At 45.7% G+C, this 26,436-nt stretch overlaps 1 protein-coding gene across 3 annotated transcripts in view; it reads right to left on the minus strand.

Annotated features, from left to right (window-relative positions):
* EML2 (EMAP like 2) overlaps positions 1-26,436 on the minus strand; it is a 312,721-nt gene that overhangs the window by 107,662 nt on the left and 178,623 nt on the right. For all 3 annotated transcript variants that reach the window (XM_030218113.1, XM_030218111.1, XM_030218112.1), the window contains 3 exons: positions 13,519-13,653; positions 8,496-8,595; positions 7,084-7,238 (listed from right to left, as the gene is read on the minus strand). In XM_030218113.1, the coding sequence (XP_030073973.1) occupies positions 7,084-7,238; positions 8,496-8,595; positions 13,519-13,653 (390 nt within the window). The remainder of the gene's footprint in view (positions 1-7,083; positions 7,239-8,495; positions 8,596-13,518; positions 13,654-26,436) is intronic.

Raw genomic sequence — 26,436 nt, forward strand, 5'->3', positions numbered from 1 at the left:
TTGTCCTTAGCGGGGAGGATAAGTCTTATTAAAATGGTGATATTGCCAAGATGGCTTTATATATTACAGATCCTGCCCATAGTGTTACTGCAGAAAGATATCAAACGCTTGTATCGATTGATGTCCAGATTTTGTTGGGCAAAAAAACGAGCTAAGATGCAGTTGAAATATATGCTGGGTGGATGGAGACAAGGGGGCTTGGGAATACCTAATATTAAATTTTACAATATGGCATGCCTCCTACGCCACACGCGAGATTGGCTATTCCAATCCCAGGAACATAAACCTCTAGAGATGGAAGAAGCGTTGTACAGTCCATATCATGGGATAACATTAGCACATTTACAGAAAAAGGAGATCCCACATAGACTTAGACATAATGTTCTGATTCTATCACTCAGAGCAGCGTGGAGATTCTTAGGGGAACTACTGGGTGGAGATCCGAGGGTAACTGAATACATAAACATCAAGGGAAATCCGACCTTTGTGCCCGGGCTGGAAAATAAAACTTTTGATAGGTGGGCACAGTCAGGAGTGACTTGTTTAGCAGATGTACTGGGAGAGAGCGGGGATATACTGCCGCTGCCACAATTATTGGTTCAGGGGGAGCAGGGATGGAGTGACACGTACGCACATTGCCAACTTAAACACTATATACAAACATTAGATAAAACAGCATTGCATTGTAAACTGGGTAACAAAATCAAAAAATTCTTTGATGAGATCTCTGAAACTGCTCCATCCATATCCCAGATACATCAGAAGCTGTGGGGGCTGGCTCCGGGGAAGGAGATGACCCTGATTAGACAGAAAGGGGAAAAGGATGTGAGCCGCAATTCGGAATCTTGGGATATTACAGCGCACATAAAAGATATACCAAGAATAATTGGGGGTGCAGATTACGGGGAATGCACGTACAGGATGCTCCATAGAGCTTATTTTACCCAAGTTCAATTATATAAATCAGGGGGCATTGAGACAGCGCTCTGCTTTAAATGTAATGTATATGATAATTCTTTGTATCATGCGGTGTGGGGATGTGTAGTAATACAGAGATATTGGAGACAAATAATTACTTACCTGTCTTGTGTTTTGTGTAGTAGAATAGACATGAATCCATTGCAGTTGGTACTAGATCTGAAAGAAGCACCATTAAGACTCAATGCTGACAAAACATTATTGTATCGAAAACTATGTCTAGTAGCGAAGAAATGTATTATGCAGTATTGGACTGTAGCCAATTCGCCATCTTATTGGCATTGGCATAACAGAGTATACCAATTGCTGGTGTGGGAGGCGAAAGAGGCAAAAGGACACTGCAAAAGGAAAATAGTTTCTTAAAATATGGGGATGCTACCTAGAAAAAATGACACAGAAAGGCCGAAGTCTGGTTGTTAATACCTTATAACTGTGCAATGCTTAATCATAATACTGTGTTGTGTCAGACATGAGTTAATCGAGGGGGGAGAGACTAAGAGGAAGTAGAGGGGGGGAGGTTGAGGGAGAAGGGAATGGGGAGTAGGGTAGGTAATTAGGTACGGGACTTTATATTTTCTTGGGGATGTTAGCTGCTCACTCTGTACTACAGCAGAATACTGGTTGTTTTTACAATTGTACACCTATCAGTTACAAAGTTTATTTTGTACTGTTATGCTTTAATTATAATAATGATTGAAATATAAAAAGTTGTAAGGAGGGGAGGGGGGGCAGGGGGGGAGAAAATGAAAAAAGTGATTGACGATGTTGGGTATGTTGTTGGAATGTCGATTTTGTATACTGATCCATGTTGTATGAATAATCCAAGTTGAACTGTATTATACATATCGTCAATAAAACAGTTTAAACATAAAAAATTGGTGTTACATTAGCCAATTTCCAATCTTCAGGTAATATGGACAATTTTAAAGACAGGTTACAGATCACTAACAGCAGATCAGCAATTTCATGTTTGAATTCTTTCAGTACCATGGGGGTGTATACCATCTGGTCCAGGTGATTTATCACTCTTTAACTTGTCAATATAACACCTCCATTTAGGAGCCCCAAGGATGTATGGTAGGTACCACTTATATAACAGAACCTCAAGGGCTGCATTCTGTTACAGAATGTAAAGTGTAACCCAGTATCTGTGCACTTAACATTTACATGCCTGCAGTGCAGTGAATATGTGTGAGCACCTAAATGAAGCAGAGATGCATGTAACTTAGAGTATTCTGTAAACTGTATGTGCAAGTAGGAGCTCCACCTATGTTCTGTCCATGCTCTGCCCATGTGTACGCCAACTTGCAAATACTCGCTATGTAAGTTAAGTGGGTATTTGCAGAATAGTGCTTAGGCACCCTGCTAGTACTTACCAGGTCATGTGCACATATACTTCTATAAGTACTAGTTTTAAAAAATCTTTTATGTGCACATAAGTGTGGGTACCCAGGTTATAGAACTGTCCTTAAAATGCTTGCATTCCTGGGGGCAGTTACTGCTGAATGCACCCCCCCCCCCTTATTGCTTGTGGGGGGGGAGCATTATGCACCTGGAGGAGGGGTGCTCTGCCTTGGGTGGCAACCAAGCTAGGTATACCACTGGCCACTGTTGGAAGCAGGATTCTGGGCTTGATGGATTTTTGGTCTGTCCCAATATGGCGATGTTTATGTATTTATGTGCTTTGCTCTGGAAAGTTTTATAGGGCCAATATTCAAAGTGATTTAGCTAGCCAGAACCGGCTCCTGGCTGGTTAAATGACTTGTGCAGGACTATCTGCTAATATTCAGTGGCACTTAACCAGCAGTTAACTGCCTAACTTAAACAGCCATATTATATTATACCATATAAAAAAGTCAGTCCTATCTTACTAGGCGGTTTTAAGTGCTGAATATTGCGTTTAACTGCATAAGTGATAGCCAGTCGCATAAACCAGGGTATTCAGTGCAAGTGCCAATGCCTGGACAAAGTGGTGGCAAAAAAAAAAAAATGCTCAACCACTGCCAGCTGAATATCTACCTCCTGTGTATTAAATAGATTGTGAGTAGATATTTTCAGTGGGTTATTTTTCAATGGGAATAAATCAGTCCACATTCCTTGAAATATTAGTGTAACTTATGTGCATATTGGCTGCACAATTTAAGTGGCCTGTTACAGAGCTACTCTGTTGATTACTTGGAAGGCAGTGAACTAATAGTTTTTAAATGTAAAAGCTCACTGATGTGTAGTTAGTTAACACCCAAGCATTTAGCACATTAATTCTGCTGCTGTTCCCGACAGTAATGCTAACGTGTGCAGATGACCTTAAATATATGACCTCGGTTAGTAAGTGGCCATGGTAATGCTGCCACATTCTGCATCTCATTTTGTACAGTGGATGTTAAAGCCTAGTGGTAACTTCTAGTATTCAAGCTGGTTATAATATGGATTAGCAAACAGACCTTTTATCATTATAAAATCTAACTTCTGTTTCTTTCAATAACTGCTGAACATACACAAAAACATTTCTTTCACTTAACCCATCTGGCCTTCATTTTCTCCTCAAGAGCTCTGCTGCCTTGGATCTATGGGAGATTTATCAGAGCTGTTTTGGTTTGATTGGGGGCTATGCTGCCTGTGTTCTGAAAAAAACCCCCCAAAAAACCAACCTTTTCTTTCTCTATATCTCACCTGAAACAAACGTTAAGGGGGGAAAAAAACGCTGTTCTTTCTTTCACTGGCTGTACTTCTAAGCCTCTCTCTTTTCTAAGCCTCTCTTTCCTATAAACTAATCTAAAATAGCTAGTTTGATTCTGTGCTGGTAAGTTCCTTCTTCAACTGTTACATTTCTGTGCTGGTGATTTCTAAGTTGTCTTAAAAGTGTTCTCTGCAACTGTTTTTCATGCATGATCTAGAGGACGCACTGAAGGCGTGTTAGTTACTTGGAGGTGTTTGTGAAAGATCTTTTCCCCTGACGCAGCCATTTCGTGGCGAAACAGGGCTTCCCTGTTGGGAATCGATGAGGGGAATCGATGAGAGTGCAGAAAAGGATTAAATAAGATGATGCACGGATACATGGAAGAAGATTACGTTTGTTTCACCATCCAAGCTAAGTAACGGTTTTTCGTTACATTATATTGTCTTCAAATATGAGTGTTTGAAAGGGTGTTATGACATACACAGTGTGAAAGGAGTTGATGTGGAGTTTTTTTGAGACTAATAATTAAGGAGGTCCCCTCTCTAATTAAAAGGCGTGTCCTTTAACAAGAGGAGTGTCCGGTTTCACTGAGGTCTTTTTTCTCCACTAACTTTCACAAATGGGAGTCTATTTTCACCCTTGAACACTTTAGTCATGTAGAATCTTTAGAGTTGTGGTGATTTTAATTACCCCCATATAGACTGGGTTAATGTAACATCAGGGCACACTAGGCAGGTAAACTTCCTCGATGAAATAAAAGACAGCTTTATTGAGCAGCTGGTACAGGAGCCGACGAGAGAAGGAAAAATTCTAGACTTAGTCATTTGTGGAGCGCATGATCTGGTAAGGGAGGTAGCAGTCCGGGGGCTGCTTAACAACAGTGATCATAACATGATCGCGTTTGAAATTTGCTTTCAAAAAGGTAAGCATAGGAAGTCAAATATGTTAGCGTTTAACTTTAACAAAAGGAAGCTATGATAAAATGAGAAGAACGGTTTAAAAAAAAAAAAAACTTAGAGGAGCGACTGAGAGGGTAAGAAACCTGGAACAGGTGTGGATGGTGTTCAAAAAACACCGTCCTGGAGGCCCAGGCCAAACATATTCCACGTATCAGAAAAGGAAGACGGAAAACCAAACGACAGCTGGCGTGGTTAAGAAGTGAGGTAAAGGAGGCTATTGGAGCTAAAAAGGAATCCTTCAGAAAATGGAAGAAGGAACCGAATGAGGAAAATAAGCAGCGGCATAAGGAATGTCAAGTCAGATGCAAAGTGCTGATAAGAAAGGCAAAGAGGGATTTTGAAAGAAAGAAAGGTAGTGTTAGAGGCAAAAATTGATAGTAAAATAATTTTTACATACGTTAAAAGCAGGAAACCGGCAAAAGAATCGGTTGGCCCACTGGATGACCAGGGTGTAAAAGGGGCGATCAAGGAAGACAAAGAAATAGCAGAAAAACTAAATGAGTTCTTTGCTTCGGTCTTCACCGAGGAAGATTTGGGTGGGATACCGGTGCCGGACAGGGCATTCGAAGCTGAAGAGTCGGAAAAAATTACTGAAATATCTGTAAATCTGGAAGACGTAATGGAGCAGTTCTGCAAACTGAAGAGTAGCAAATCTCCTGGACCGGATGGTATTCACCCTAGGGTACTGACAGAACTCAAAAATGAGCTGGCAGAGCTACTGTTATTGATTTGGAATTTATCCTTAAAATCGAGCGTGGTACCGGAAGATTGTGGGGTGGCCAATGTAACGCCGATTTTTTTAAAAGGTTCCAGAGGAGACCCAGAAAATTATAGACCGGTGAGTGTGACGTCGGTGCCGGGCAAAATGGTAGAGCCTATAATCAAGAACAAAATTACAGAGCATATTCAAAAGCATGGACTAATGGGACAAAGTCAACATGGATTTAGTGAATGGAAGTCTTGCCTCACCAATCTGCTGCATTTCTTTGAAGGGGTAAACAAACATGTGGACAAAGGTGAGCCAGTTGATACTGTGCATCTAGATTTTCAGAAGGCGTTTGATAAGGAGGAGTGGCCTAGTGGTTAGGGTGGTGGACTTTGGTCCTGGTGAACTGAGGAACTGAGTTCAATTCCCACTTCAGGCACAGGCAGCTCCTTGTGACTCTGGGCAAGTCACTTAACCCTCCATTGCCCCATGTAAGCCGCATTGAGCCTGCCATGAGTGGGAAAGCGCGGGGTACAAATGTAACAAAAAAAAAGAAAAAAAAGACTACAGAGGAAATTAGAGGGACATGGGATCGGAGGTATTGTCTTACTGTGGATTAAAAACTGGTTGAAAGATAGGAAACAGAGAGTAGGATTAAAAGGTCAAAATTTACAATGGAGAAGGGTAGTTAGCGGGGTCCCTCAGGGATCGGTGCTGGGACCTCTGCTTTTTAACATATTCAAAAATGACCTAGAAATGGGGGTAACTAGTGAGGTAATCAAATTTGCCGATGACACAAAGTTATTCAAAGTAGTCAAATCGCGGGAAGATTGTGAAAAACTACAAGAGGACCTTATGAGACTAGGAGACTGGGCGTCTAAATGGCAGATGACGTTTAATGTGAACAAGTGCAAAGTGATGCACGTGGGAAAGAGGAACCCAAACTATAACTACGTTATGCAAGGTTCAGCGTTGGGAGTCACGGACCGAGAAAGGGATCTAGGTGTTGTCGTAGATGATACATTGAAAACTTCTGCTCAATGTGCTGCTGCGGCTAAGAAACCAGATAGAATGTTGGGTATCATTAGGAAAGGGATTGAAAACAAAAATAAGAATATTTTTCTGCTGTTGTATCGCTCCATGGTGCGACCGCACCTCGAGTATTGTGTTCAATTCTGGTCTCAGCACCTCAAAAAAGACATAGTGGAATTGGAAAAGGTGCAGAGAAGGGCGACAAAGATGATACAGAGGATGGGACGACTTCCCTATCAGGACAGGCTGAAGAGGCTGGAGCTCTTCAGCCTGGAGAGAAGTTGGCTGAGAGGAGATATGATAGAGGTCTATCAGATAATGAGTGGAATGGAATGGGTCGATGTGGAGTGTCTGTTTACGCTTTCCAAAAATACTAGGACAAGGGGGCATGCAATGAAGCTGCAATGTGGTAAATTTAAAACGAATCGGAGGAAAATTTTCTTCACTCAACAAGTAAACTCTGGAATTCGCTGCTGGAAAAGGTGGTAAAGGCGGTTAACTTAGCGGACTTCAAAAAAGGGTTGTACGGCTTCCTGGAAGAAAAAGCCATAGAATGTTATTGAATGGATGAGGGAATACTACAGTATTTCTAGGATGGGCGGGACAAAGTGCTTGTTCTTTTCGCCGCTGTGGGTGACAGGGTGCTGGGCTCAATGGACCCTTGGTCTGTCCCAGCATGGCAATGCTTATGTACCATATCACTTTTGCCCCATTTCATCACTTTTTTTTACCTCATTTTGCTGGCCTTTTTGATACTCCCGGTCCCACAGGATCACCTTCCTGTCCTTCCCACCACCCGTCACAATGGTCCCATTCTTCAGCACGCACAAGCTAAAAATGCCACCTTCGTGGGCACCTGGGACTGCATGAGTGATCCGGTTCCCACCTGCAACAAAATCATACCAAACACTTACACATAGCATGCCTTCTCCCCCTCCAACACACCAACCTGAATCCTTCACTAACCAGCCCAAAACACAAAGAGAACCAAAAAGTAAGCATGTTAAAATACAGGCACTAACCCCCCGAATTCTCTAAAAGGCGCTTTGAGATGAACATGTAAATTTGGGCGTGAACTGAGCAAGCATCTTAATTGTTGAATGAGCCAATTAGTGCCAATAAATTGGCTTTAATTATTGGCACTAATTAGAATCAATTAGGATAGCCGTGCCTAAATTTAATCTGCGTCTCAAAGGGGAGTACGGAAATGGGAGGGTAATGGGCATGGATTACAGAATAAGGGGGCTCCATGCCTAAATTTAGGTGCAGCCATTTGTAGGCACAACCCCTGCGCATGTCTCTTTTTGGCACAGTTTTTAGGCACCATTTACAAAATTCAGCTCTAAGCGCCAATTCTATAACAGCAATTATGCACAAAATTGCCATTATAGAATAGTGTGTAAGTCAACATACGCTTGCCTAACTTTAGGTTAAAACACTTACACCACGTCAAAGGCTGGTATAAATGCATTTGGGTGCTACATTTATAGAATAGCATCTGAGTCCAGTTATGCACTGAACTACAAATTACTGCCAATTAACACTACTTAAGGTTTATTATTGTATTTAGACAAATTGGCACCTAGTTTAACAATTGTTAGGCATACAACTGGCACTACTCTAACTTGTGCACCCAAAGCTGCTCACTAGTCAGAAATTTGAGTACATAACTTTATAGAATCTGCGGGAAAGTGGCCATCCAATACCCACTGGAATGGGATAACAAACCAGGCCAAGCGGATATGGGCCTACCTGCAACCTACCCTCTATCCATTTCTCTGGGCCGTAAACTATCAGCAGAAGGTACATACTTGCTTTTCTCACAAAACTGATATCTCCCCCACTGCTACTAGGAACACAAATATCTCCCCCACTGCTACTAGGAACACAACCTACTTCAGGAGAGCCCCCCCCCCCAAGACTGCTGTAAAAAGGATTTATATGCAGCCCATAAGCATACACATCAGTGTCACTCCATATTGTCTTCAGGCACCTTGGTGGAGAGCATCAGTAAATTACCTGGTCTATCATGTAAAGTGCTGGAGCCTCCCTACAGAGACAGGTAGAGAGATGCAAGCCACTGCTCAAAGTCTGGGAATGGAGGAACAGGTAGAAAAGAGTCACAAGATCCTGCCTGACTGACCTTTTCCCCAGACATAGAGGTTGCCGCTAGAGTCTCCAGTCAAGACATCACCATTCTCTGTGAATGCCACACACAACACATACTTTGGCTTTTCGTGTTTCTGCCGGGGGGAAGTGGGGTGCGGGAGGGAAAAAAAAAGTCACTGAGAACCAAATCTAGAATAACAGCTCAGTATAAGTACCTTCACTATTACAGGCATTTTATTTGGGCCACAATCTAAAGCACTGCATGAATCCAACAGCTCATTTCCACCACAGTAACAGATAAGTATTACCTCCAACATCCTCCCCCAGCATGCAATGCTCTTGTACCTAACAAGGCAGAGTGCCCATTGGGTGCATGGAGCCACCATTAATATGGCGCCGTACGCTCGATGAGCCTGCCTTGGCAGATCAGCGGGGTGGGTGTTGGGTAGACGGGGAGTTTTTCCCCGTCACACACTGGTGCCCTGCTGGCTAGGGGCAGGAAACAGGGAGAAAAAGCTAAGACCACAGAGGGGATCCTGAGTGCTATTTTCAGCTGGTGCTTGGGACAAGAGCATCACCTTACCAGCTGTCCCTGCTCGCAGTTCGGCACCAGGCTTTCCCCTTCATCCAATGGTCTTGGTTGGCGGCATCTGTTGTGAACTAATCGCAATGCCCCCTTTCTCACTGGGTACATCTTGCAGGACTCCCCAGGTAGGTGCAGTCCATGCAGAGGAAGAGGGGAAGCCTGTCTGGGAGAAATCCTCTCATGCTTCAAGGCTTCTGCTAATGGGGGGGGGGGGGGGGGGGGGGAGGGAGGGAGGGAAGGAAGGAAGAGGAAGGGCAAATCAAGTGCATCCAGCAGTGATAGCAGCACTGACACTTCTTCCTCTTCAGAAGAGGAGGATTCGCTATCAGATACAGGGGGGACAAATGAAAAAAAAAGGGGAGGTGAATGTCCTCTGGTGCTCTCGGCCCTACCCTGCTTGTGGAAAATAGTCCCCAGATCAACCAGGAAAAAGATTAATTGATATTTTTCAGTTATTGGAGGGGAGAAAAAAATGGGCCAAGAAAAAGAGTAAATGGCAAGAAGAGAGAGTGTGGGGCAGGTGAAGGGAGCTCACAAGCTGGTGCTAAATTGGACCACAGCCTTCTTGTGGGTGATACATGTGGTCGGCCAGGCCAACCCGGCCCAATTTAGTCCTATGTTGGCTTATGCACACAACATCTTGTTGGCTTACAGAGACTGAGGGATTTAGGTGGTTGATGAGGAGTTTGAGACAAGATGGAAGAGGATTCCTCTTGGTCTTGGGGTTCAGACTCATCCACAATTTATCACACCCTGAAGGAAGATCCTTGAATAATTTTCTGCCCCCCCCCCCCTTCCCCGAGGCATGCTCTGTGCAATATGCCTCTATCAATCAGGCAATTCAGCTGTTGTGACTTTGTGGGTGGGAAGCACTTATGGCTAAGGCAGACATCAAATCTGCCTTTCAGTTGATACCCGTGTACCCTGATAATTTCCCCATACTGGACTTCCAGTTTGGGGGGGGGGGGGGAGGCAATATTAATTTTGATAAATGTATGCCGATGGGTTGCTTGATGTCCTGTTCTTGCTTCGAGTACTTCAGCACATTTCTGCATTGTTCGTGGCCCCAAAACTTGTTCTTGTCAATCCCTCTTAAATAACTTTCAGGCAATAGCTAAGAGGTTCAGCATCCCCCTAGCCCATGACAAAACAGCGGGCCCAGTCTCTGTTACCTTTTGGGTATTGAGCTGCACTCAATGGACATGGTCTCCAGACTCCCGCCAGATAAAATTGCTCAAGCTTAGAGGCCTGATACTGTGGACTTTGGGAAAGGAAAATGTTAACTCTGTGGAATATGAAATCTCTGGCAATCCCTGGTGGGCAACCTTAACTTTGTCTGCAGAGTCATAATCATGGGCAGAACTTTCTTGCGCAGGTTGTCCAGTTCTATGGTGCAAGTTTGCAGACCATCAATTTATATCCAAGTCACATGATCTTCGAAGGACGATCTTAAAATATGTGACGTTCCTAGCTAACTTCAATGGAAAGGTTATATGGTTGAATGACCCCATAACCAATGTGCACCTGAAACTGTATACAGATACGGCAGGTGGAATTGGTTTTGGGGTCTATTTTCAGGATTCCTGGTATGCTGGAGTTTGGCCTAGAGAGTGGAAGGAACTAGCAATCAGGAACATAACATTCCTAGCACAGTGGCCATTTCCAAGAGATTGAACAGATGGGTAATATTTTGATCAGACAAAGGGGGCATGGTTGATGTCATTAAAAGGTAATAGCTCAATATTCCAGGATGGTGGACCTCATGCAGGAATTTGTTTTACTGTGTCTATTAAAAGACATTCATTTACATGTAACGCATGTCCTTGGTACCCGTAATGTAATGCTATCGCTGATGCTCTCTCATTCCAAATGGGAACTGTTCCGGGAACTTGCTCCTTAAACCGAACTGGAAGGTGAGAAGATCCCAGAATACCTGTGGCAGTTTGGAACCCCTAAGCTTGGGGGCTGCTGCGACACTCCATTGCATCAGGAACCTGGAAAGCCTACACAACTCAGCAGAGTCAATTCCTTCTTGGCAGAGCAGTTGGCACAGCAGCTCAATCCCTGAGTATCTGATGATGGAATACATTGTCCAGGCAAAAGAGGCGGGCGACTTTTGTGCCATGGTTGCTGATCAATTGATTGCGGTGTCATAAGTACATAAGTAGTGCCATACTGGGAAAGACCAAAGGTCCATCTAGCCCAGCATCCTGTCACCGACAGTGGCCAATCCAGGTCAAGGGCACCTGGCACGCTCCCCAAACGTAAAAACATTCCAGACAAGTTATACCTAAAAATGCGGAATTTTTCCAAGTCCATTTAATAGCGGTCTATGGACTTGTCCTTTAGGAATCTATCTAACCCCTTTTTAAACTCCGTCAAGCTAACCGCCCGTACCACGTTCTCCGGCAACGAATTCCAGAGTCTAATTACACGTTGGGTGAAGAAACATTTTCTCCGATTCGTTTTAAATTTACCACACTGTAGCTTCAACTCATGCCCTCTAGTCCTAGTATTTTTGGATAGCGTGAACAGTCGCTTCACATCCACCCGATCCATTCCACTCATTATTTTATACACTTCTATCATATCTCCCCTCAGCCGTCTCTTCTCCAAGCTGAAAAGCCCTAGCCTTCTCAGCCTCTCTTCATAGGAAAGTCGTCCCATCCCCACTATCATTTTCGTCGCCCTTCGCTGTACCTTTTCCAATTCTACTATATCTTTTTTGAGATACGGAGACCAGTACTGAACACAATACTCCAGGTGCGGTCGCACCATGGAGCGATACAACGGCATTATAACATCCGCACACCTGGACTCCATACCCTTCCTAATAACACCCAACATTCTATTCGCTTTCCTAGCCGCAGCAGCACACTGAGCAGAAGGTTTCAGCGTATCATCGACGACGACACCCAGATCCCTTTCTTGATCCGTAACTCCTAACGTGGAACCTTGCAAGACGTAGCTATAATTCGGGTTCCTCTTACCCACATGCATCACTTTGCACTTGTCAACATTGAACTTCATCTGCCACTTGCACGCCCATTCTCCCAGTCTCGCAAGGTCCTCCTGTAATCGTTCACATTCCTCCTGCGACTTGACGACCCTGAATAATTTTGTGTCCTTCATGAAAGTGGCGGGTTGGGTGACTCCAACAGAAGTTCTCAAAGAAGCTTAGTGAGATAGAATCAGGAGAATGGTGTCAAGCAGGATAAAAGGTCCCTTATCACCCATATTATATTACTGGATATTTGGCATTCCATGGCGGAGGTCGGCAATTCACAGTATGAAACTGGACTGTTCAGAGTCGCTTCTCCCTTAGCCCCAGGATATGCGAGTTGGTAGTCCCGTCTAGGAGCAAACACACATGGTGCAGGCTACTGCACAGGAGTGTTGCCCTTGAGGGAACGAGCCTCTAACAATTCATAGATCCAAAATGGATCAGATGGGCAGGGGGCAAGTCATACTGTTAACCCAATTTGACTCTCTCCCTACTGTGGGAAGGGAACCATTTGATACACCGTGACAGTTCCCTGCTCACATTGTTCCAGTTCACAGCAGAATGGCTGTCACCTGTTAAGATCAAGAAAATTAGTAGACGGGAGTCTGAAGCACATAAGTCCTAAGTGAGAGAAGTGCTCTCCTATGGTCCTTGGACCTCTTGCTAATGTAATGTATTTGCTTATGTTCTGTTACAGGGGTTGCCTGCAGGGTAAAAACAGTGTGGGTATGTTGGACATTCTTATTAAATGGGCCGCCTACCGAGCCTGGGGTAAGATTTTACGGTCCCCATCTCGGTCTGGCTCCGAAGGGCGTAAGAGTGTTCTGGGGTCAGAGGAATAAGATGGGTTCACCTTATCCCATTCCTCCAGCACAGATCGGCTGAGTTCCCCCTCCCCCTCCCGAGTGCCATCTAGGTGGTAATGACTTGGGAGCCTGGTCTTGCATGGAGTTTGTGCAAATGGCTTGGCATGATTTGTCAGTCATCTCACAGCGTTTCGCCTGCACCCTAATTTGGTCGGATATATCATACCCAGAGTGTGCCACAAGCAGTTGAGACTATGGGAGAGAGAAAGAAAGGTGAATAGAGACATCAGGTAGTGCACACATGGGCTGAGGAGCTCTGTGAAGGATTTTTCTGAAAAGACATGGTTCATCTTTCCGACATGGAGAATGGACCTGTTGCGTAAAGCGGGAAAGCTTCTGGTTGGCTCGGATGCCCTAATTTCAGAAGTTGTTTTTGAATAAAGCTGTGGCCAAGCTGTTGCCATTTCAACTGCATGAGTTTTTGTGCTTATTTATAAAGGTTATATATAGGTAACTAGGCAGGATCGAGGAGGCAAAGTTGCCTATGTTGTTAAGGATTCCTGCATTATGGCCTTACTCACTTGCTGTACACCAGCATTGACCTCAAAGACATTCCCTGGCACTCCATTTGACATATAATAGGCCTGCCCTGCACTCTCACCTCAAAGATCCCTTGTCGTTTGCTCAGGGTTCCACCTTCCAAGGTCCAGAAATAGATGTGCGACTTTCCACAAGTGATGACCAAATTGGGCTCTGTGGGGTGAAAGGTTGCTGCCAGGACAGACTCATTGGAACACTAGGAACAAAGATTTATCACACAAAATGAAAAAGGAGTCCGTGGTACTGCTATAAAAACCCATTCTACACTGGAATGAATTAGCACAAGTATAATTATTTATTCAACCACAAGTGATCAAGGCAACTTACAAAAGCTATGCAAAATTTTTAAAAAGCCCAAGGTCACATCACTAACATGAATGTTTTCATATAAGGTAATTTTATAAAGTGTTTTTTTTTTGTGGAAATTTGGAAAAGGCCTTACATAAAATTGCCTCGGTATATGCATGCTGATGAGACTTGCTTTTATAAACTAGGTGCCTTTTTCAACTTCTCACAAATGTTCTAAAATAAGGGCCCAGTGGTGGCAGAACGACGCGGGTAAGGTGCACAGCTCTATTAAACCATGGACTTTGCAGTAGTTCTCAAAGGGAAATATACATGGTAAAAGGGAGATTTACACCTGCCTTTTCTTTAGACACTTTCCCCTCTCAACAATATGATTAGTATTCAAAATGCAAAACTCCATCCACACTAGCCTTTCCCATCCTACCCCTCCCCGAGGAAAGCCTCTGCTGAATGGGGGTGAAAGTATAGCATTATAGACACTCTGTACTTTTACCCACAGGAGGGGAGTGAAGGGCATGGTTTAAGCAGATAAATAACAATTTATCATTAGAAATGATCTTTGAAAAATACTCTCAACACAATATAAACAAATATATACTCATAAAATAAGCTAGGAGTGCAATACAACATTATGTCAAACATACCTGAAAATAAAATAACTACAAGGAGGCAAAGGAAATCATGACATTGCCTTAGAGGCATGGTCAGTGATGGCAAATATTAAAATGGTCCATCTAGTCTCTCCAGTTGAGAGTCATCCAGTTTGTGTAATTGCACACAGAAACTGCCATATGTAGACCTAGGCCAACTCCCATTCTTGTCTTCCACCTGACCTCTCAAGCCTCCCACCCCACTACCACCACTCTGCACATCCATTCCAATCATGCTCAAAATCAATTTGGTTCAATAATGATTTTATTTTAAGAGACTATAAATAAATTTTAAAAAATAGTACATGTCTAAGAATTATAGATTGCTAATATCGAATTCAAGATGCTCACCCCTTGTAATCTATCCTTTTTACTAATTTTTTGAAAGAGATAGATCAAGCTTTCTTCAATACCACATATAAGGTAAAATTATGTATCATACCTGATAATTTTCTTTCCATTAATCATAGCTGATCAATCCATAGACTGGTGGGTTGTGTCCATCTACCAGCAGGTGGAGATAGAGAGCAATCCTTTTGTCTCCCTATATGTGGTCATGTGCTGCCGGAAACTCCTCAGTATGTCGATATCCAAGCTCCATCCGCAGGACTCAGCACTTAGAGAATTACACCCACAAAGGGACACTCTGCCCAGCTCACCACCGCCGAAATGGGGGAGGGGAATTAACCCAGCTCATCCCCACACAAGTGGGGGAGGGGAATCCGTCCAGCTCATCCCCGCGGAGCGGGGGAGGGACTCCACCCCGCCGATGCGGGGGGATCTGGCTTATCCTGCAACCGCAACCGCGGGAGGAGCTGACTGACCCTAACACCGCCGAAGCGGGAGGGGTACAAAGCTGCCCTACAGCTGCACGAAGCGGGAGGGAGCGCCGGCAGAATTTATGTCTCAATCCAGCCCCGTAAAACGGAGGGGAGAGGAATGCAGCAGCTCACTGTAACACAAACTCGTCTCAACTCTTGAAGAATCCAATTGAAAAAACTTGAACACGAAGTCCTCCTGAACAGGAACTGAAGACTAAACTTGAATCTGAAATGCAACCAGCATATAAACAGTACAGATATCTGGGAGGGGCTATGGATTGATCAGCTATGATTAATGGAAAGAAAATTATCAGGTATAATACATAATTTTACCTTCCATATCATCATGCTGATCAATCCATAGACTGGTGGGATGTACCGAAGCAGTACTCACCCAGGGCGGGACATAGAAATCCCTGACCGCAACACTGAAGCTCCAAACCGGGCCTCCGCCCGAGCAGCCACAGTCAAGCGGTAATGCCTGGAGAAGGTATGGGCCGATGCCCAAGTTGCCGCCTTGCAAATCTCTTCCAAGGAGACGGACCCGGCCTCTGCCATCGAGGCCGCCTGAGCTCTAGTGGAGTGAGCCTTCAGCTGGATAGGCGGCACCTTCCCCGCGGCCACATAAGCCGCTGCAATGGCTTCCTTGACCCATCTTGCCACTGTAGGCTTAGCAGCCTGCAGACCCTTACGAGGACCTGCAAACAGGACAAACAGATGATCCGATTTCCGGAAATCATTGGTCACTTCCAAGTATCTGATGATGACTCGTCTCACATCCAGATATTTGAGAGCAGAATATTCCTCTGGGTAGTCCTCCCTACGAAAGGAAGGGAGACAGAGCTGCTGATTCACATGGAAGCGAGAAACAATCTTGGGCAGGAAGGAAGGCACTGTGCGAATAGTCACTCCTGCCTCAGTGAACTGCAGAAAAGGCTCTCGACATGAGAGTGCCTGGAGCTCGGAAACTCTTCTGGCTGAAGTGATAGCCACCAAAAAGACTGCTTTCAACGTCAGGTCTTTCAGAGATGCCCTCGACAAAGGTTCAAAAGGCGGCTTCTGCAAGGATCTTAGCACCAGGTTGAGATTCCACGCAGGCACCACTGAGTGCAGAGGAGGGCGCAGGTGATTAACTCCCTTGAGAAAACGTACCACATCTGGCTGCGAAGCCAGGGAAGCACCCTTCAGGCGGCCCCTGAAGCAAACCAGAGCCGCTACCTGGACTTTAAGGGAACTGAGCGACAGGCCTTTCTCACCTTCTTGCAGGAACGCCAGCACTGAAGAAATTGGAGCAGTGAAGGGAGAAAGTGAGCCTGCTTCACACCACGCTGCAAAGGTACGCCAAACCCTGGCATAAGCAGTAGAAGTAGAGCGCTTCCTTGCTCTCAGCATAGTGGCGATGACCTTGTCTGAGAAGCCCTTCTTCCTCAGACGCTGCCGCTCAATAGCCAGGCCGTAAGACCAAAGGGGGAGGGATCCTCCATCACCACGGGACCCTGATGCAACAGGCCCTGCTCCACTGGCAGCCGCAGAGGGTCGTCCACTGAGAGCCTGATCAAGTCCGCATACCAGGGACGACTGGGCCAGTCCGGACCCACCAGGATTATCCGGCCCGGATGCCTTGCCACCCGGTCTAGTACCCTGCCCAACATGGGCCAGGGCGGGAACACATAGAGAAGCTCTTGTGTCGGCCACTGTTGGAGAAGAACATCTACTCCCAGAGATCGAGGGTCCCGTCCTCTGCTGAAAAAGCGCGGCACTTGGCAATTGGCCGATGACGCCATCAGATCTAGGCTCGGCTGGCCCCAGCGCTTCGTGATGTCCAAGAACGCCCGAGCCGATAACTGCCACTCTCCGGGATCCAAGGTATGGCGACTGAGAAAGTCCGCCTTGACATTCATGACTCCGGCAATGTGGGCAGCTGACAGCTGTTCCAGGTTCGCTTCCGCCCACTGGCATAGATTCATGGCTTCCTTGGCTAGAGGGGTGCTCTTGGTACCTCCCTGGCGGTTGACATAGGCCACAGCCGTGGCATTGTCCGACAGGACCCGTACTGGCTTCAACGCCAGTACCGGGAGGAACTCCAAAAGCGCCAACCGAATGGCTCTGAGTTCCAGGAGGTTGATAGACCACTTTGCCTCTGCAGGAGACCAGAGCCCCTGCGCTGTCCTTCCCAAGCAGTGGGCTCCCCAGCCCGTCAAAGAGGCGTCCGTCGTGACGACAATCCACTCCGGGGTCACAAGAGGCATCCCTGCAGACAACTTGTCTGTCTTCAGCCACCAGCTCAACGCCTTGCGCACTGCTGGGTCCAAGGGAAGGCGCACAGCATAATCCTCCGACACCGGAGCCCAGCGCTGCAGCAGAGAGAGTTGTAGTGGTCTCATATGAGCCCTGGCCCAGGGCACTACTTCCATCGTGGCCGTCATAGAGCTCAACAGCTGCACATAGTCCCAAGCCCGAAGAGGAGAGGCTACTAGGAACTGGTCCACCTGAGCCTGAAGTTTGACAATCCGATTGTCCGGCAGGAACACTCTGCCCACTTGGGTGTCGAATCGAACTCCCAGATACTCCAGGGACTGAGTCGGGTGCAGCTGGCTTTTCTCCAGTTGATGATCCACCCCAGGGAGCTCAAAAGAGCAATCACCTGGTCCACAGCTTTGCCGCACTCTGCATAAGAGGGGGCTCGGATCAACCAGTCATCCAGATAAGGATGGACTTGTACTCCTTCCTTTCGCAGGAAGGCCGCAATGACCACCATTACTTTGGAGAAGGTCCACAGAGCAGTAGCCAACCCGAACGGGAGGGCTCTGAACTGGAAGTGTCGGCCCAGGACTGCAAAACGCAGAAAGCGTTGATGAGGAGGCCAGATGGGAATATGCAAGTACGCTTCCTTGATGTCCAAGGATGCCAGGAACTCCCCTGCCTTCACTGCCGCTATAACAGAGCGGAGAGTCTCCATGCGAAAGTGCCGAACTTTCAAGGCCCGATTGACCCCTTTGAGGTCGAGGATAGGCCGTACAGAACCTCCTTTCTTTGGTACCACAAAGTAAATGGAGTAACGTCCCTTGCCAAGCTGATTTTCTGGCACCGGAACGACCACACCCAGGCGGATCAGATTGTCCAAGGTCTGCTGCACTGCCACAGCTTTGACCGGAGACTTGCAGGGAGAGAGTACAAACCCATCTCTTAAGGGTCGGCAGAACTCTAGCTTGTAGCCGTCTCTGATGACTTCCAGCACCCAAGCGTCTGAAGTTACCCTGGTCCACTCGCCCAGAAACGAGGACAGGCATCCTCCAATCTGCACTGGGCCATGGACCAGGACCCCGTCATTGGGTACGAGACCCTGGGGGAGGACCGGAGGGCGCATCTCCGGGACGGCGGTCTCTGCGAAAGGAATGCTGCTTGGGGGAGAAATTCCTCTTGAAGGAAGAGGGGGCAGAGGAGCCCGACTTGCCCGGGTGGTACCGACGGGCTTCCTGAAACCGTCCTCTGGAGATACCGGGGCGAGCACTGGCCCGAGCCCTGACCTCTGGTAACCTCTTGCCCTTAGACGTGCCGAGATCGGTCACAATTTTGTCCAGCTCGACCCCCAAAGAGCAGCTTGCCTTTAAAAGGCAACTTAGCCAGGCGGGACTTAGAGGCGTGGTCAGCAGACCAATGTTTCAGCCAAAGCCACCGCAGCGCAGAGACTGTCTGAGCCATACCTTTAGCCAAGGCTCTTAAGACATCATACAGTAAGTCTGCCAAATAAGCCAAGCCCGATTCCAGGGCTGGCCAATCAGCTCTCAAGGAAGGATCCGAGGGGGAAGCCCGCTGCACAATCGTCAGGCACGCCCTGGCCACATAGGAGCCGCAAACTGAGGCCTGCAAACTTAAGGCAGCCGCCTCGAAAGACAACCTTAAGGCCGCCTCCAATCTTCTGTCTTGGGCGTCCTTTAGGGCCGTGCCACCTTCCACCGGCAACGCCGTTTTCTTAGTCACCGCAGTGATTAAAGAATCCACGGTAGGCCAAAGAAAGGCCTCCCGTTCACTTTCAGGCAAAGGATAGAGGCGGGACATAGCCCTAGCCCATAAGGAAGGCCTGATGCAGCAGTAAAATAAACTCGGGGGAGAAACCCCCCAGACTGTGCACTTCAGCAGCCTGGGCCACAGCCCTAGACGCACCCTCAACCGGCGCTCGCAAGAGCGGGGGAGAAACATGCTGCGCATCCAAGATGGCGTCCGGCGCGACACTCCGCGAAGGAGCCATGGGGGAAGAACGGCGCTTAACTTTAGCCGCTTTTTTGCCGTCACCCAAATCAAGGGCGTCCATGGCATTAACGTCTCCCAGCTCAAGGGCGGCCCAAGAAGAAGCCGTCCGAGCAGAGTGGCCGGCCAAGATGGCGGAGGCGAGCATCGGGGGATGGGCGTTTATGGCGGGAAAAACCGCCGCACCGGAGGAAGACCCGGGACACTGACCGGCCTCCGAACTGACACCCAACAAGGGCGAATCAGACTTTAAGACCCCCGCATCCCCGCTAAAAGCGCACACGCGGTCCGGGGAGCGATTCTTCGCGCCCTCGCCCTCCGACGCCATAGGCCACGTGGAGATCGATCGGGGAACCCCCTGCCCGCTATAAAAAGGTAAAAAGTACCTGCTTCTCGCTCCGAGCTGTAACGACCTGGTGTCCCAGTGAGTAGCTGCAATAAACGTTTAAATAAACGTCGAAATAAACGCCCTTAAGGACGTCCAAAAATTTTTTTTTTTTTTTTTAACGGAGCCAGCGGGAGGGGGGAGAAAAGGAGGGACCTGGCGCCACCAGGTTTGCACTTGCTCAAGAAGAGCCCTCAACCCCAGGTACTCAACAAAACCTAAAAATTAGGCTTGGAGACCTAGCCAGAGCTACTGCTGTGTGTGACCACCACCTGCTGAGATAGAGAACATACTGAGGAGTTTCCGGCAGCACATGACCACATATAGGGAGACAAAAGGACTGCTCTCTATCTCCACCTGCTAGTACATGGACACAACCCACCAGTCTATGGATTGATCAGCATGATGATATGGAACTGGTTTATAACCTCAACAAATTCCAGACAATTGGAGCTTGATAAATAGTTACAGAAACTCCTTTTAGATTTGACACCATTTACAGAAGAAAAGGGAAAGGTCAAATTTTGAGCACAAAGATTTATCTGAGTATGCAAAAGTGAGTTTCTCAGAAGATGGAAAATCAGTTGAAAAAAAGTGTATCAAACTTAAAATGGAAAATATCCAACACATGCAATACATTTTCTTCAGCAAAGTTACTCCTGTCACAAAACTCACTGATGTCTCAACCTTAGATACTGAAAGATTGGTTAGGGATGGAGCAAGATATATCTCAGAGCAGTTCATAACCAAGCTCGGTAAAAGTATATTACAAACAAGGCACACTACAAGAAAGCACTTTCTCTTTTCTCATCTTCCAATGTGGTATATATCATTCAGTGTAAAAAAAAGTAACGAAGGATGCTATATTGGAGAAACAGGCCAGATGCTTAAGACAAGATTCAATTTACATAGACATCACATGAACAATACTGGTGCCAGTAGGGCTCCCACGCCTGTTGGTCAGCATTTTACAGGACCAGGACACTGTACCAGTGACTTCACAGTGAGAATCCTGAAAGGTAACTTTAAAACCATACAAGAACGTAAGACCTTTGAAGTCAGAATGATTGAACATTTTAACACCCAACAGAAAGGACTTAACAAGGATCTGGGGTTCCTAGCCCATTATAAACCATAAAGCTGTATGTCTCTGTTGATCACCCCACCCCTCACCTATCCACACCCATCCTGTTAGAATATCAATGATATGCTTTGATGTCCCCATGCATACCTCCTACCCACCCCCATCCTCCCACCCTGTCAGACTGTCATAGTAATGCTTGAATGTTTTCACTTATATACACTGTCAGCTAGCACATTTGCTTATTTCCGATCTGACGAAGAAGGGCAACCTTCGAAAGCTAATCAAGAAATGTATTAAGTTATGTCCAATAAAAAAGGTATCATCTTATTTTCTTTTCCATGTTTTATTTTGTTTGATTTCTATTGATAATCTTTTCTGATCTGAATTGGATCCGTATCTAACCTCCTTTCTAGACAGACAACAAAGTCTCCGGTGACCTGTGTCAACCTAAGCATCCAAGAATATCAGAAACTGCAAAGTGAAACAACTACAATCTGCGAGTTGAAACTTCTTGGCCCGTTATTTAGCCAGCATTTTGCCGACTGCCTCTGGCATTATACCTGGAAATTCGATGTCGGGACATGTCTGGGCTCTGGCATTGAATTTCAGGGTAGACAGAGCCAGTTAACACAGGCTCTTAACCAACTATAAAAGAATCACAAAGATAGGACTGCCTTTTATACAGTCTTATCTATGCAATTAAACTTTAACCGGTTAAGTGTCGATTCCACCCCCAAAATGCCACAAAAGTAGTTGGTCTCAGCTTGAGCACTAACCACGCAGTTTCAGTGGCACTATCCGGGTAAGTGCTGCTATAAATGCCAAGTTAGCCCCGGACAGGCTATTGAAAACGGCAAGGAGTCTGCTCAGTGTGCTACTGCGGCTAAGAAAGCAAATAGAATGTTAGGCATTATTAGGAAAGGAATGGAAAACAGAAATGAGGATGTTATAATGCCTTTGTATCGCTCCACGGTGCGACCGCATCTCAAATATTGTGTTCAATTCTGGGCGCCGTATCTCAAAAAAGAAAAATGCAAGTGAAATAACTAATTACAGACCAGTAGCATCCATACCACTAATAACCAAAATAACCGAAGGGATGGTAACAAAACAACTTACAAACTACCTAGACAAGTTCTCAATACTGCATGATGCACAATCAGGATTCCGATCGAATCACAGCACCGAAACAGTACTAATCACATTAATGACCAAACTTAAACAAATGATTGCAACCGGCAACAATATACTCCTCCTACAATTTGACATGTCAAGTGCCTTTGATATGGTTGACCACGGAATCCTACTACACATACTTGAATACTTTGGCATCGGAGGCAATGTCCTAAACTGGTTCAAGAGGTTCCTAACCCTGCGCTCCTACCAGGTTACATCAAATTCAACTACGTCTGCAGCATGGACACCAGAATGTGGAGTACCGCAAGGATCACCCCTATCACCAACCATTTTCAACCTAATGATGATTCCTTTGGCAAAACTTCTATCAAGCCATAACCTTAACCCATATATATACACCGACGATGTAACAATATATATCCCTTTCAAACAAGGCATTAAAGAAATCTTCAACAAAATCAACCAAAGCTTACACATCATGAACACCTGGGCAGATGCATTTCGATTGAAACTCAATGCAGAAAAAACTCAATGTCTGATACTCACCTCCCAATACAACAAGAATGAATTCACCGCTATAAACACACCAAAACTAAATCTTCCTATTTCAGATACTTTAAAAATCCTTGGAGTCACTGTTGACCGTCACCTAACACTCGAAACTCACAATCAAAAAGATGTTCTACAGCATGTGGAAACTGAAAAGAATAAGACCATTCTTCCCAAGATCCGTCTTCTGCAGCCTAGTGCAATCACTCGTACTCAGCCATCTGGATTACTGCAACTCACTGTACGCAGGTTGTAAAGAGCAAATACTGAGGAAACTCCAAACAGCCCAGAACACAGCTGCCAGACTCATCTTCGGAAAACCAAAATACGAAAGTGCGAAACCCTTATGAGAGAAGCTACACTGGCTCCCACTCAAGGAACGAATCACTTTTAAATTATGCACACTAGTTCACAAAATTATTCACGGGGAAACCCCAACCTACATGTCTGACTTAATAGACTTACCACCCAGAAACGCTAAAAGATCATCCCGAACTTTCCTTAACCTCCACTTCCCAAATTGCAAAGGCATAAAATACAAAGTGCTACATGCATCAACCTTCTCTTATATGAGCACGCAATTCTGGAATAAACTACCACATAACCTGAAGACGACTTACGAGCTGACCGACTTCCGCAAGTCATTGAAGACTTATCTCTTCGAAAAAATCTATCGAAAGGATTAAAACACATGAAGTCCACGCACACTGTTAGTACTGCATCAATACATACTCATTTATACTCTCATCCCCCGAAGTTCTACACACTCAAACCTTAATCTACAGGTAAAAATGTTATAACCAAACATTCTTTAGCTATTGTTCTGTAATCCTATCAGTATCCGGTGTTTCTTCACTATTCCATTGTTCTGTTCCATTGTTCTATTCCCCTTGCGATACGTAGACTTTGTTTTTACTTTACTCCTCACAATGTAACCATAATCGAGTTGTAACAAATTGTACTTCCATCAATACAATGTATTGTAAGCCACACTGAGCCCGCAAATAGGTGGGAAAATGTGGGATACAAATGCAATAAAATAAATAAAATAAAAATATAGTGGAATTAGAAAAGGTGCAGCGAAGGGCGACAAAAATAATAAAGGGGATGGGATGACTTCCCTATGAGGGAAGGCTAAAGCAGCTAGGGCTCTTCAGCTTGGAGAAAAGGTGGCTGAGAGGAGATATGATAGAGGTCTATAAAATAATGAGTGGAGTTGAATGGGTAGATGTGAAGCGTCTGTTTACGCTTTCCAAAAATACTAGGACTAGGGGGCATGCAATGAAGCTACAATGTAGTAAATTTAAAACAAATCGGAGAAAATTTTTCTGCACTCAACGTGTAATTGAACTCTGGAATTGTTGCCAGAGAATGTGGTAAAGGCGGTTAGCTTAGCGGAGTTTAAAAAGGTTTGGACGGCTTCCTGAAGGAAAAGTCCATAGACCATTATTAAATGGACTTGGGGAAAATCCACTATTTCTGGGATAAGCAGTATAAAATGTTTTGTACTTTTTGGGATCTTGCCAGGTATTTGTGATCTGGATTGGCCACTGTTGAAAACAGGATGCTGGGCTTGATGGACCTTTGGTCTTTCCCAGTATGGCAATGCTTATATACTTAAATAATTTTGAATATTCAGCCGTATATATTTTAACTACTCACTACCTTTAAAATTATAATATACTACCGAAACCAAGAACTCCTCAAGCCCAACTGCACTAAACTTCCAGAAGAAGTTCACACAGGAATTTAAAGTTAAATATAAATATAACAAAATACTGTAACCAATGCAGATCACAAAACATACATGATTTAAAATCAAATACAGATAAATATGACTGTCTATGGGAAAAGGTGACTAAGAGGGGCATAATCAAACGCCACCGGCAATCTATTTTGACGGTGGCGCAACAGCTGGCCGGAACCGTATTATGGAAAAAAATGGCCGGCCATCTTTTTTTTCGATAATACGGTTTAGGCCGGCCAAATGCCAGAGTTCGCTGGGTTTGAGATCGCCGGTTTTGTTTTTCAGCGATAATGGAAAAAAATGCCGGCCATCCCGAACCCGGTGAAATCCAAGGCATTTGGTCATGGGAGGAGTCAGCATTTGTAGTGCACTGGTCCCCCTGACATGCCAGGACACCAACTGGGCACCCTAGGGGTCAGTGCGGTGGACTTCAGAAAAAGCACCCAGGTGTATAGCTCCCTTATCTTGTGTGCTGAGCCCCCAAAACCCACTCCCCACAACTGTACAACACTACCATAACCCTTAAAGGGTAACGGGGGGCACCTAGATGTGGGTACAGTAGGTTTCAGGTGGATTTTGAAGGGCTCCCATTTACCACCACAAGTGTAACGGGGGGGGGGGGGGGGGGGCTGGGTCCGCCTGCCTGAAGTGCACCGCAGTACCCAGTAAAAACTGCTCCAGGGACCTGCATAGTGCTGTGATAGAGCTGGGTATGACATTTGAGGCTGGCATAGAGGCTGGCAAAAAAATGTTTTTTTAATTTTTTTTGTTGGGTGGGAGGGGGTTGGTGACCACTGGGGGAGTACAGGGAGGTCATCCCCAATTCCTTACAGTGGTCATCTGGTCAGTTGGGGCACCTTTTTGAGGCTTGGTCGTGAAAATAAAAGGACCAAGTAAACCCAGTGAAATACTGATGAACGCCGCTTTTTTTCCCCATTATCTGCGAAAGCCGGCCATCTGGTAGCCACGCCCATGCCCGCCTTCGCTACGCCGCCGACATGCCCCCTTCAACTTTCGCCGGCTCGACGACGGGAAAGCGGTGATGGTGTCAAAAAGGGGGATTTCAATTATACCGATTTGGCCGCTTTTGAGAGATCACCAGCCATCTCCCGATTTATGTCGGAAGATGGCCGGCGATCACTTTCGAAAATAAGCCTGTAAGGTGCTCATTTTCAAAGCAAGTTATATAGTAACCTATATAAATTTGTAAGCCTATGTGCTTTGAAAATGAGCCTCTAAAGTAGCATATCCAAACTGTTGAGAATGGCTGATTTTTCATGTCATGGATACATCTAGTAGCGCTATAGAAATAAGTATTAGTATAAGCAGTCTAAAAAAGTTACGTTTGAACTTCTGTAACTTATTTTTTCATATAAAAGGATAGGGTTTGGGCTGTTGTATTAAATTGTTTGCTCTAACATAGTTCATTAAAACCTCATTTTTTTTGTTTCCAGAGACTTTAGTCACAAATTACAGACTGATAAGGGGTAAATATTCAGCCACTGGAGGTCAGTATTTTTTTTTTTGTCACTGCCATGTCTAAACATTATATAATCTACTAGTAGTAATGGCGCTGTTCCACTGATAAATGTCTAAGCATTGGCATTGTGTTCTGCCCCCAGGGCCTGTCTTACGCCCAGGCGGCCGCATGGGGCCCCGCGCGGCGCGCCTTAGTCAGCCTCCTCCCAGGCATTCACACGACCCAGTTTTGCTGCTCTTCCCAACTGCCCGCCCCTCTTCTTGCCCCCAAAATCCCTTTCCTTTTTTTTTCTTTTAAATTTACTTCCAGTCCGGCAGTGCAGCGATAGCGTCAGTGAAAGCGCTCCCAGTAAAAGTGCTTCTCTTCGCTCAGTGTCCCGCCTTCTTCTGACGTCATGACGTCAGAAGAAGGCGGGTCACTGAGCGAAGAGAAGGGCTTTCACTGACGCTGCTGCCAGACTTTGGAGGTAAATTTAAAAGAAAACCGAGGTTTAACGGTTGGTCGTACCCCCGGCCTGCCCGGAGTCTACCCTGCCTGATATTCCACCCCTGCTCTAGCCTCTGAAGCCACGA

Source organism: Microcaecilia unicolor, chromosome 11 (assembly GCF_901765095.1).
Source record: "Microcaecilia unicolor chromosome 11, aMicUni1.1, whole genome shotgun sequence".
NCBI classification, from domain to species: Eukaryota; Metazoa; Chordata; class Amphibia; order Gymnophiona; family Siphonopidae; genus Microcaecilia; species Microcaecilia unicolor.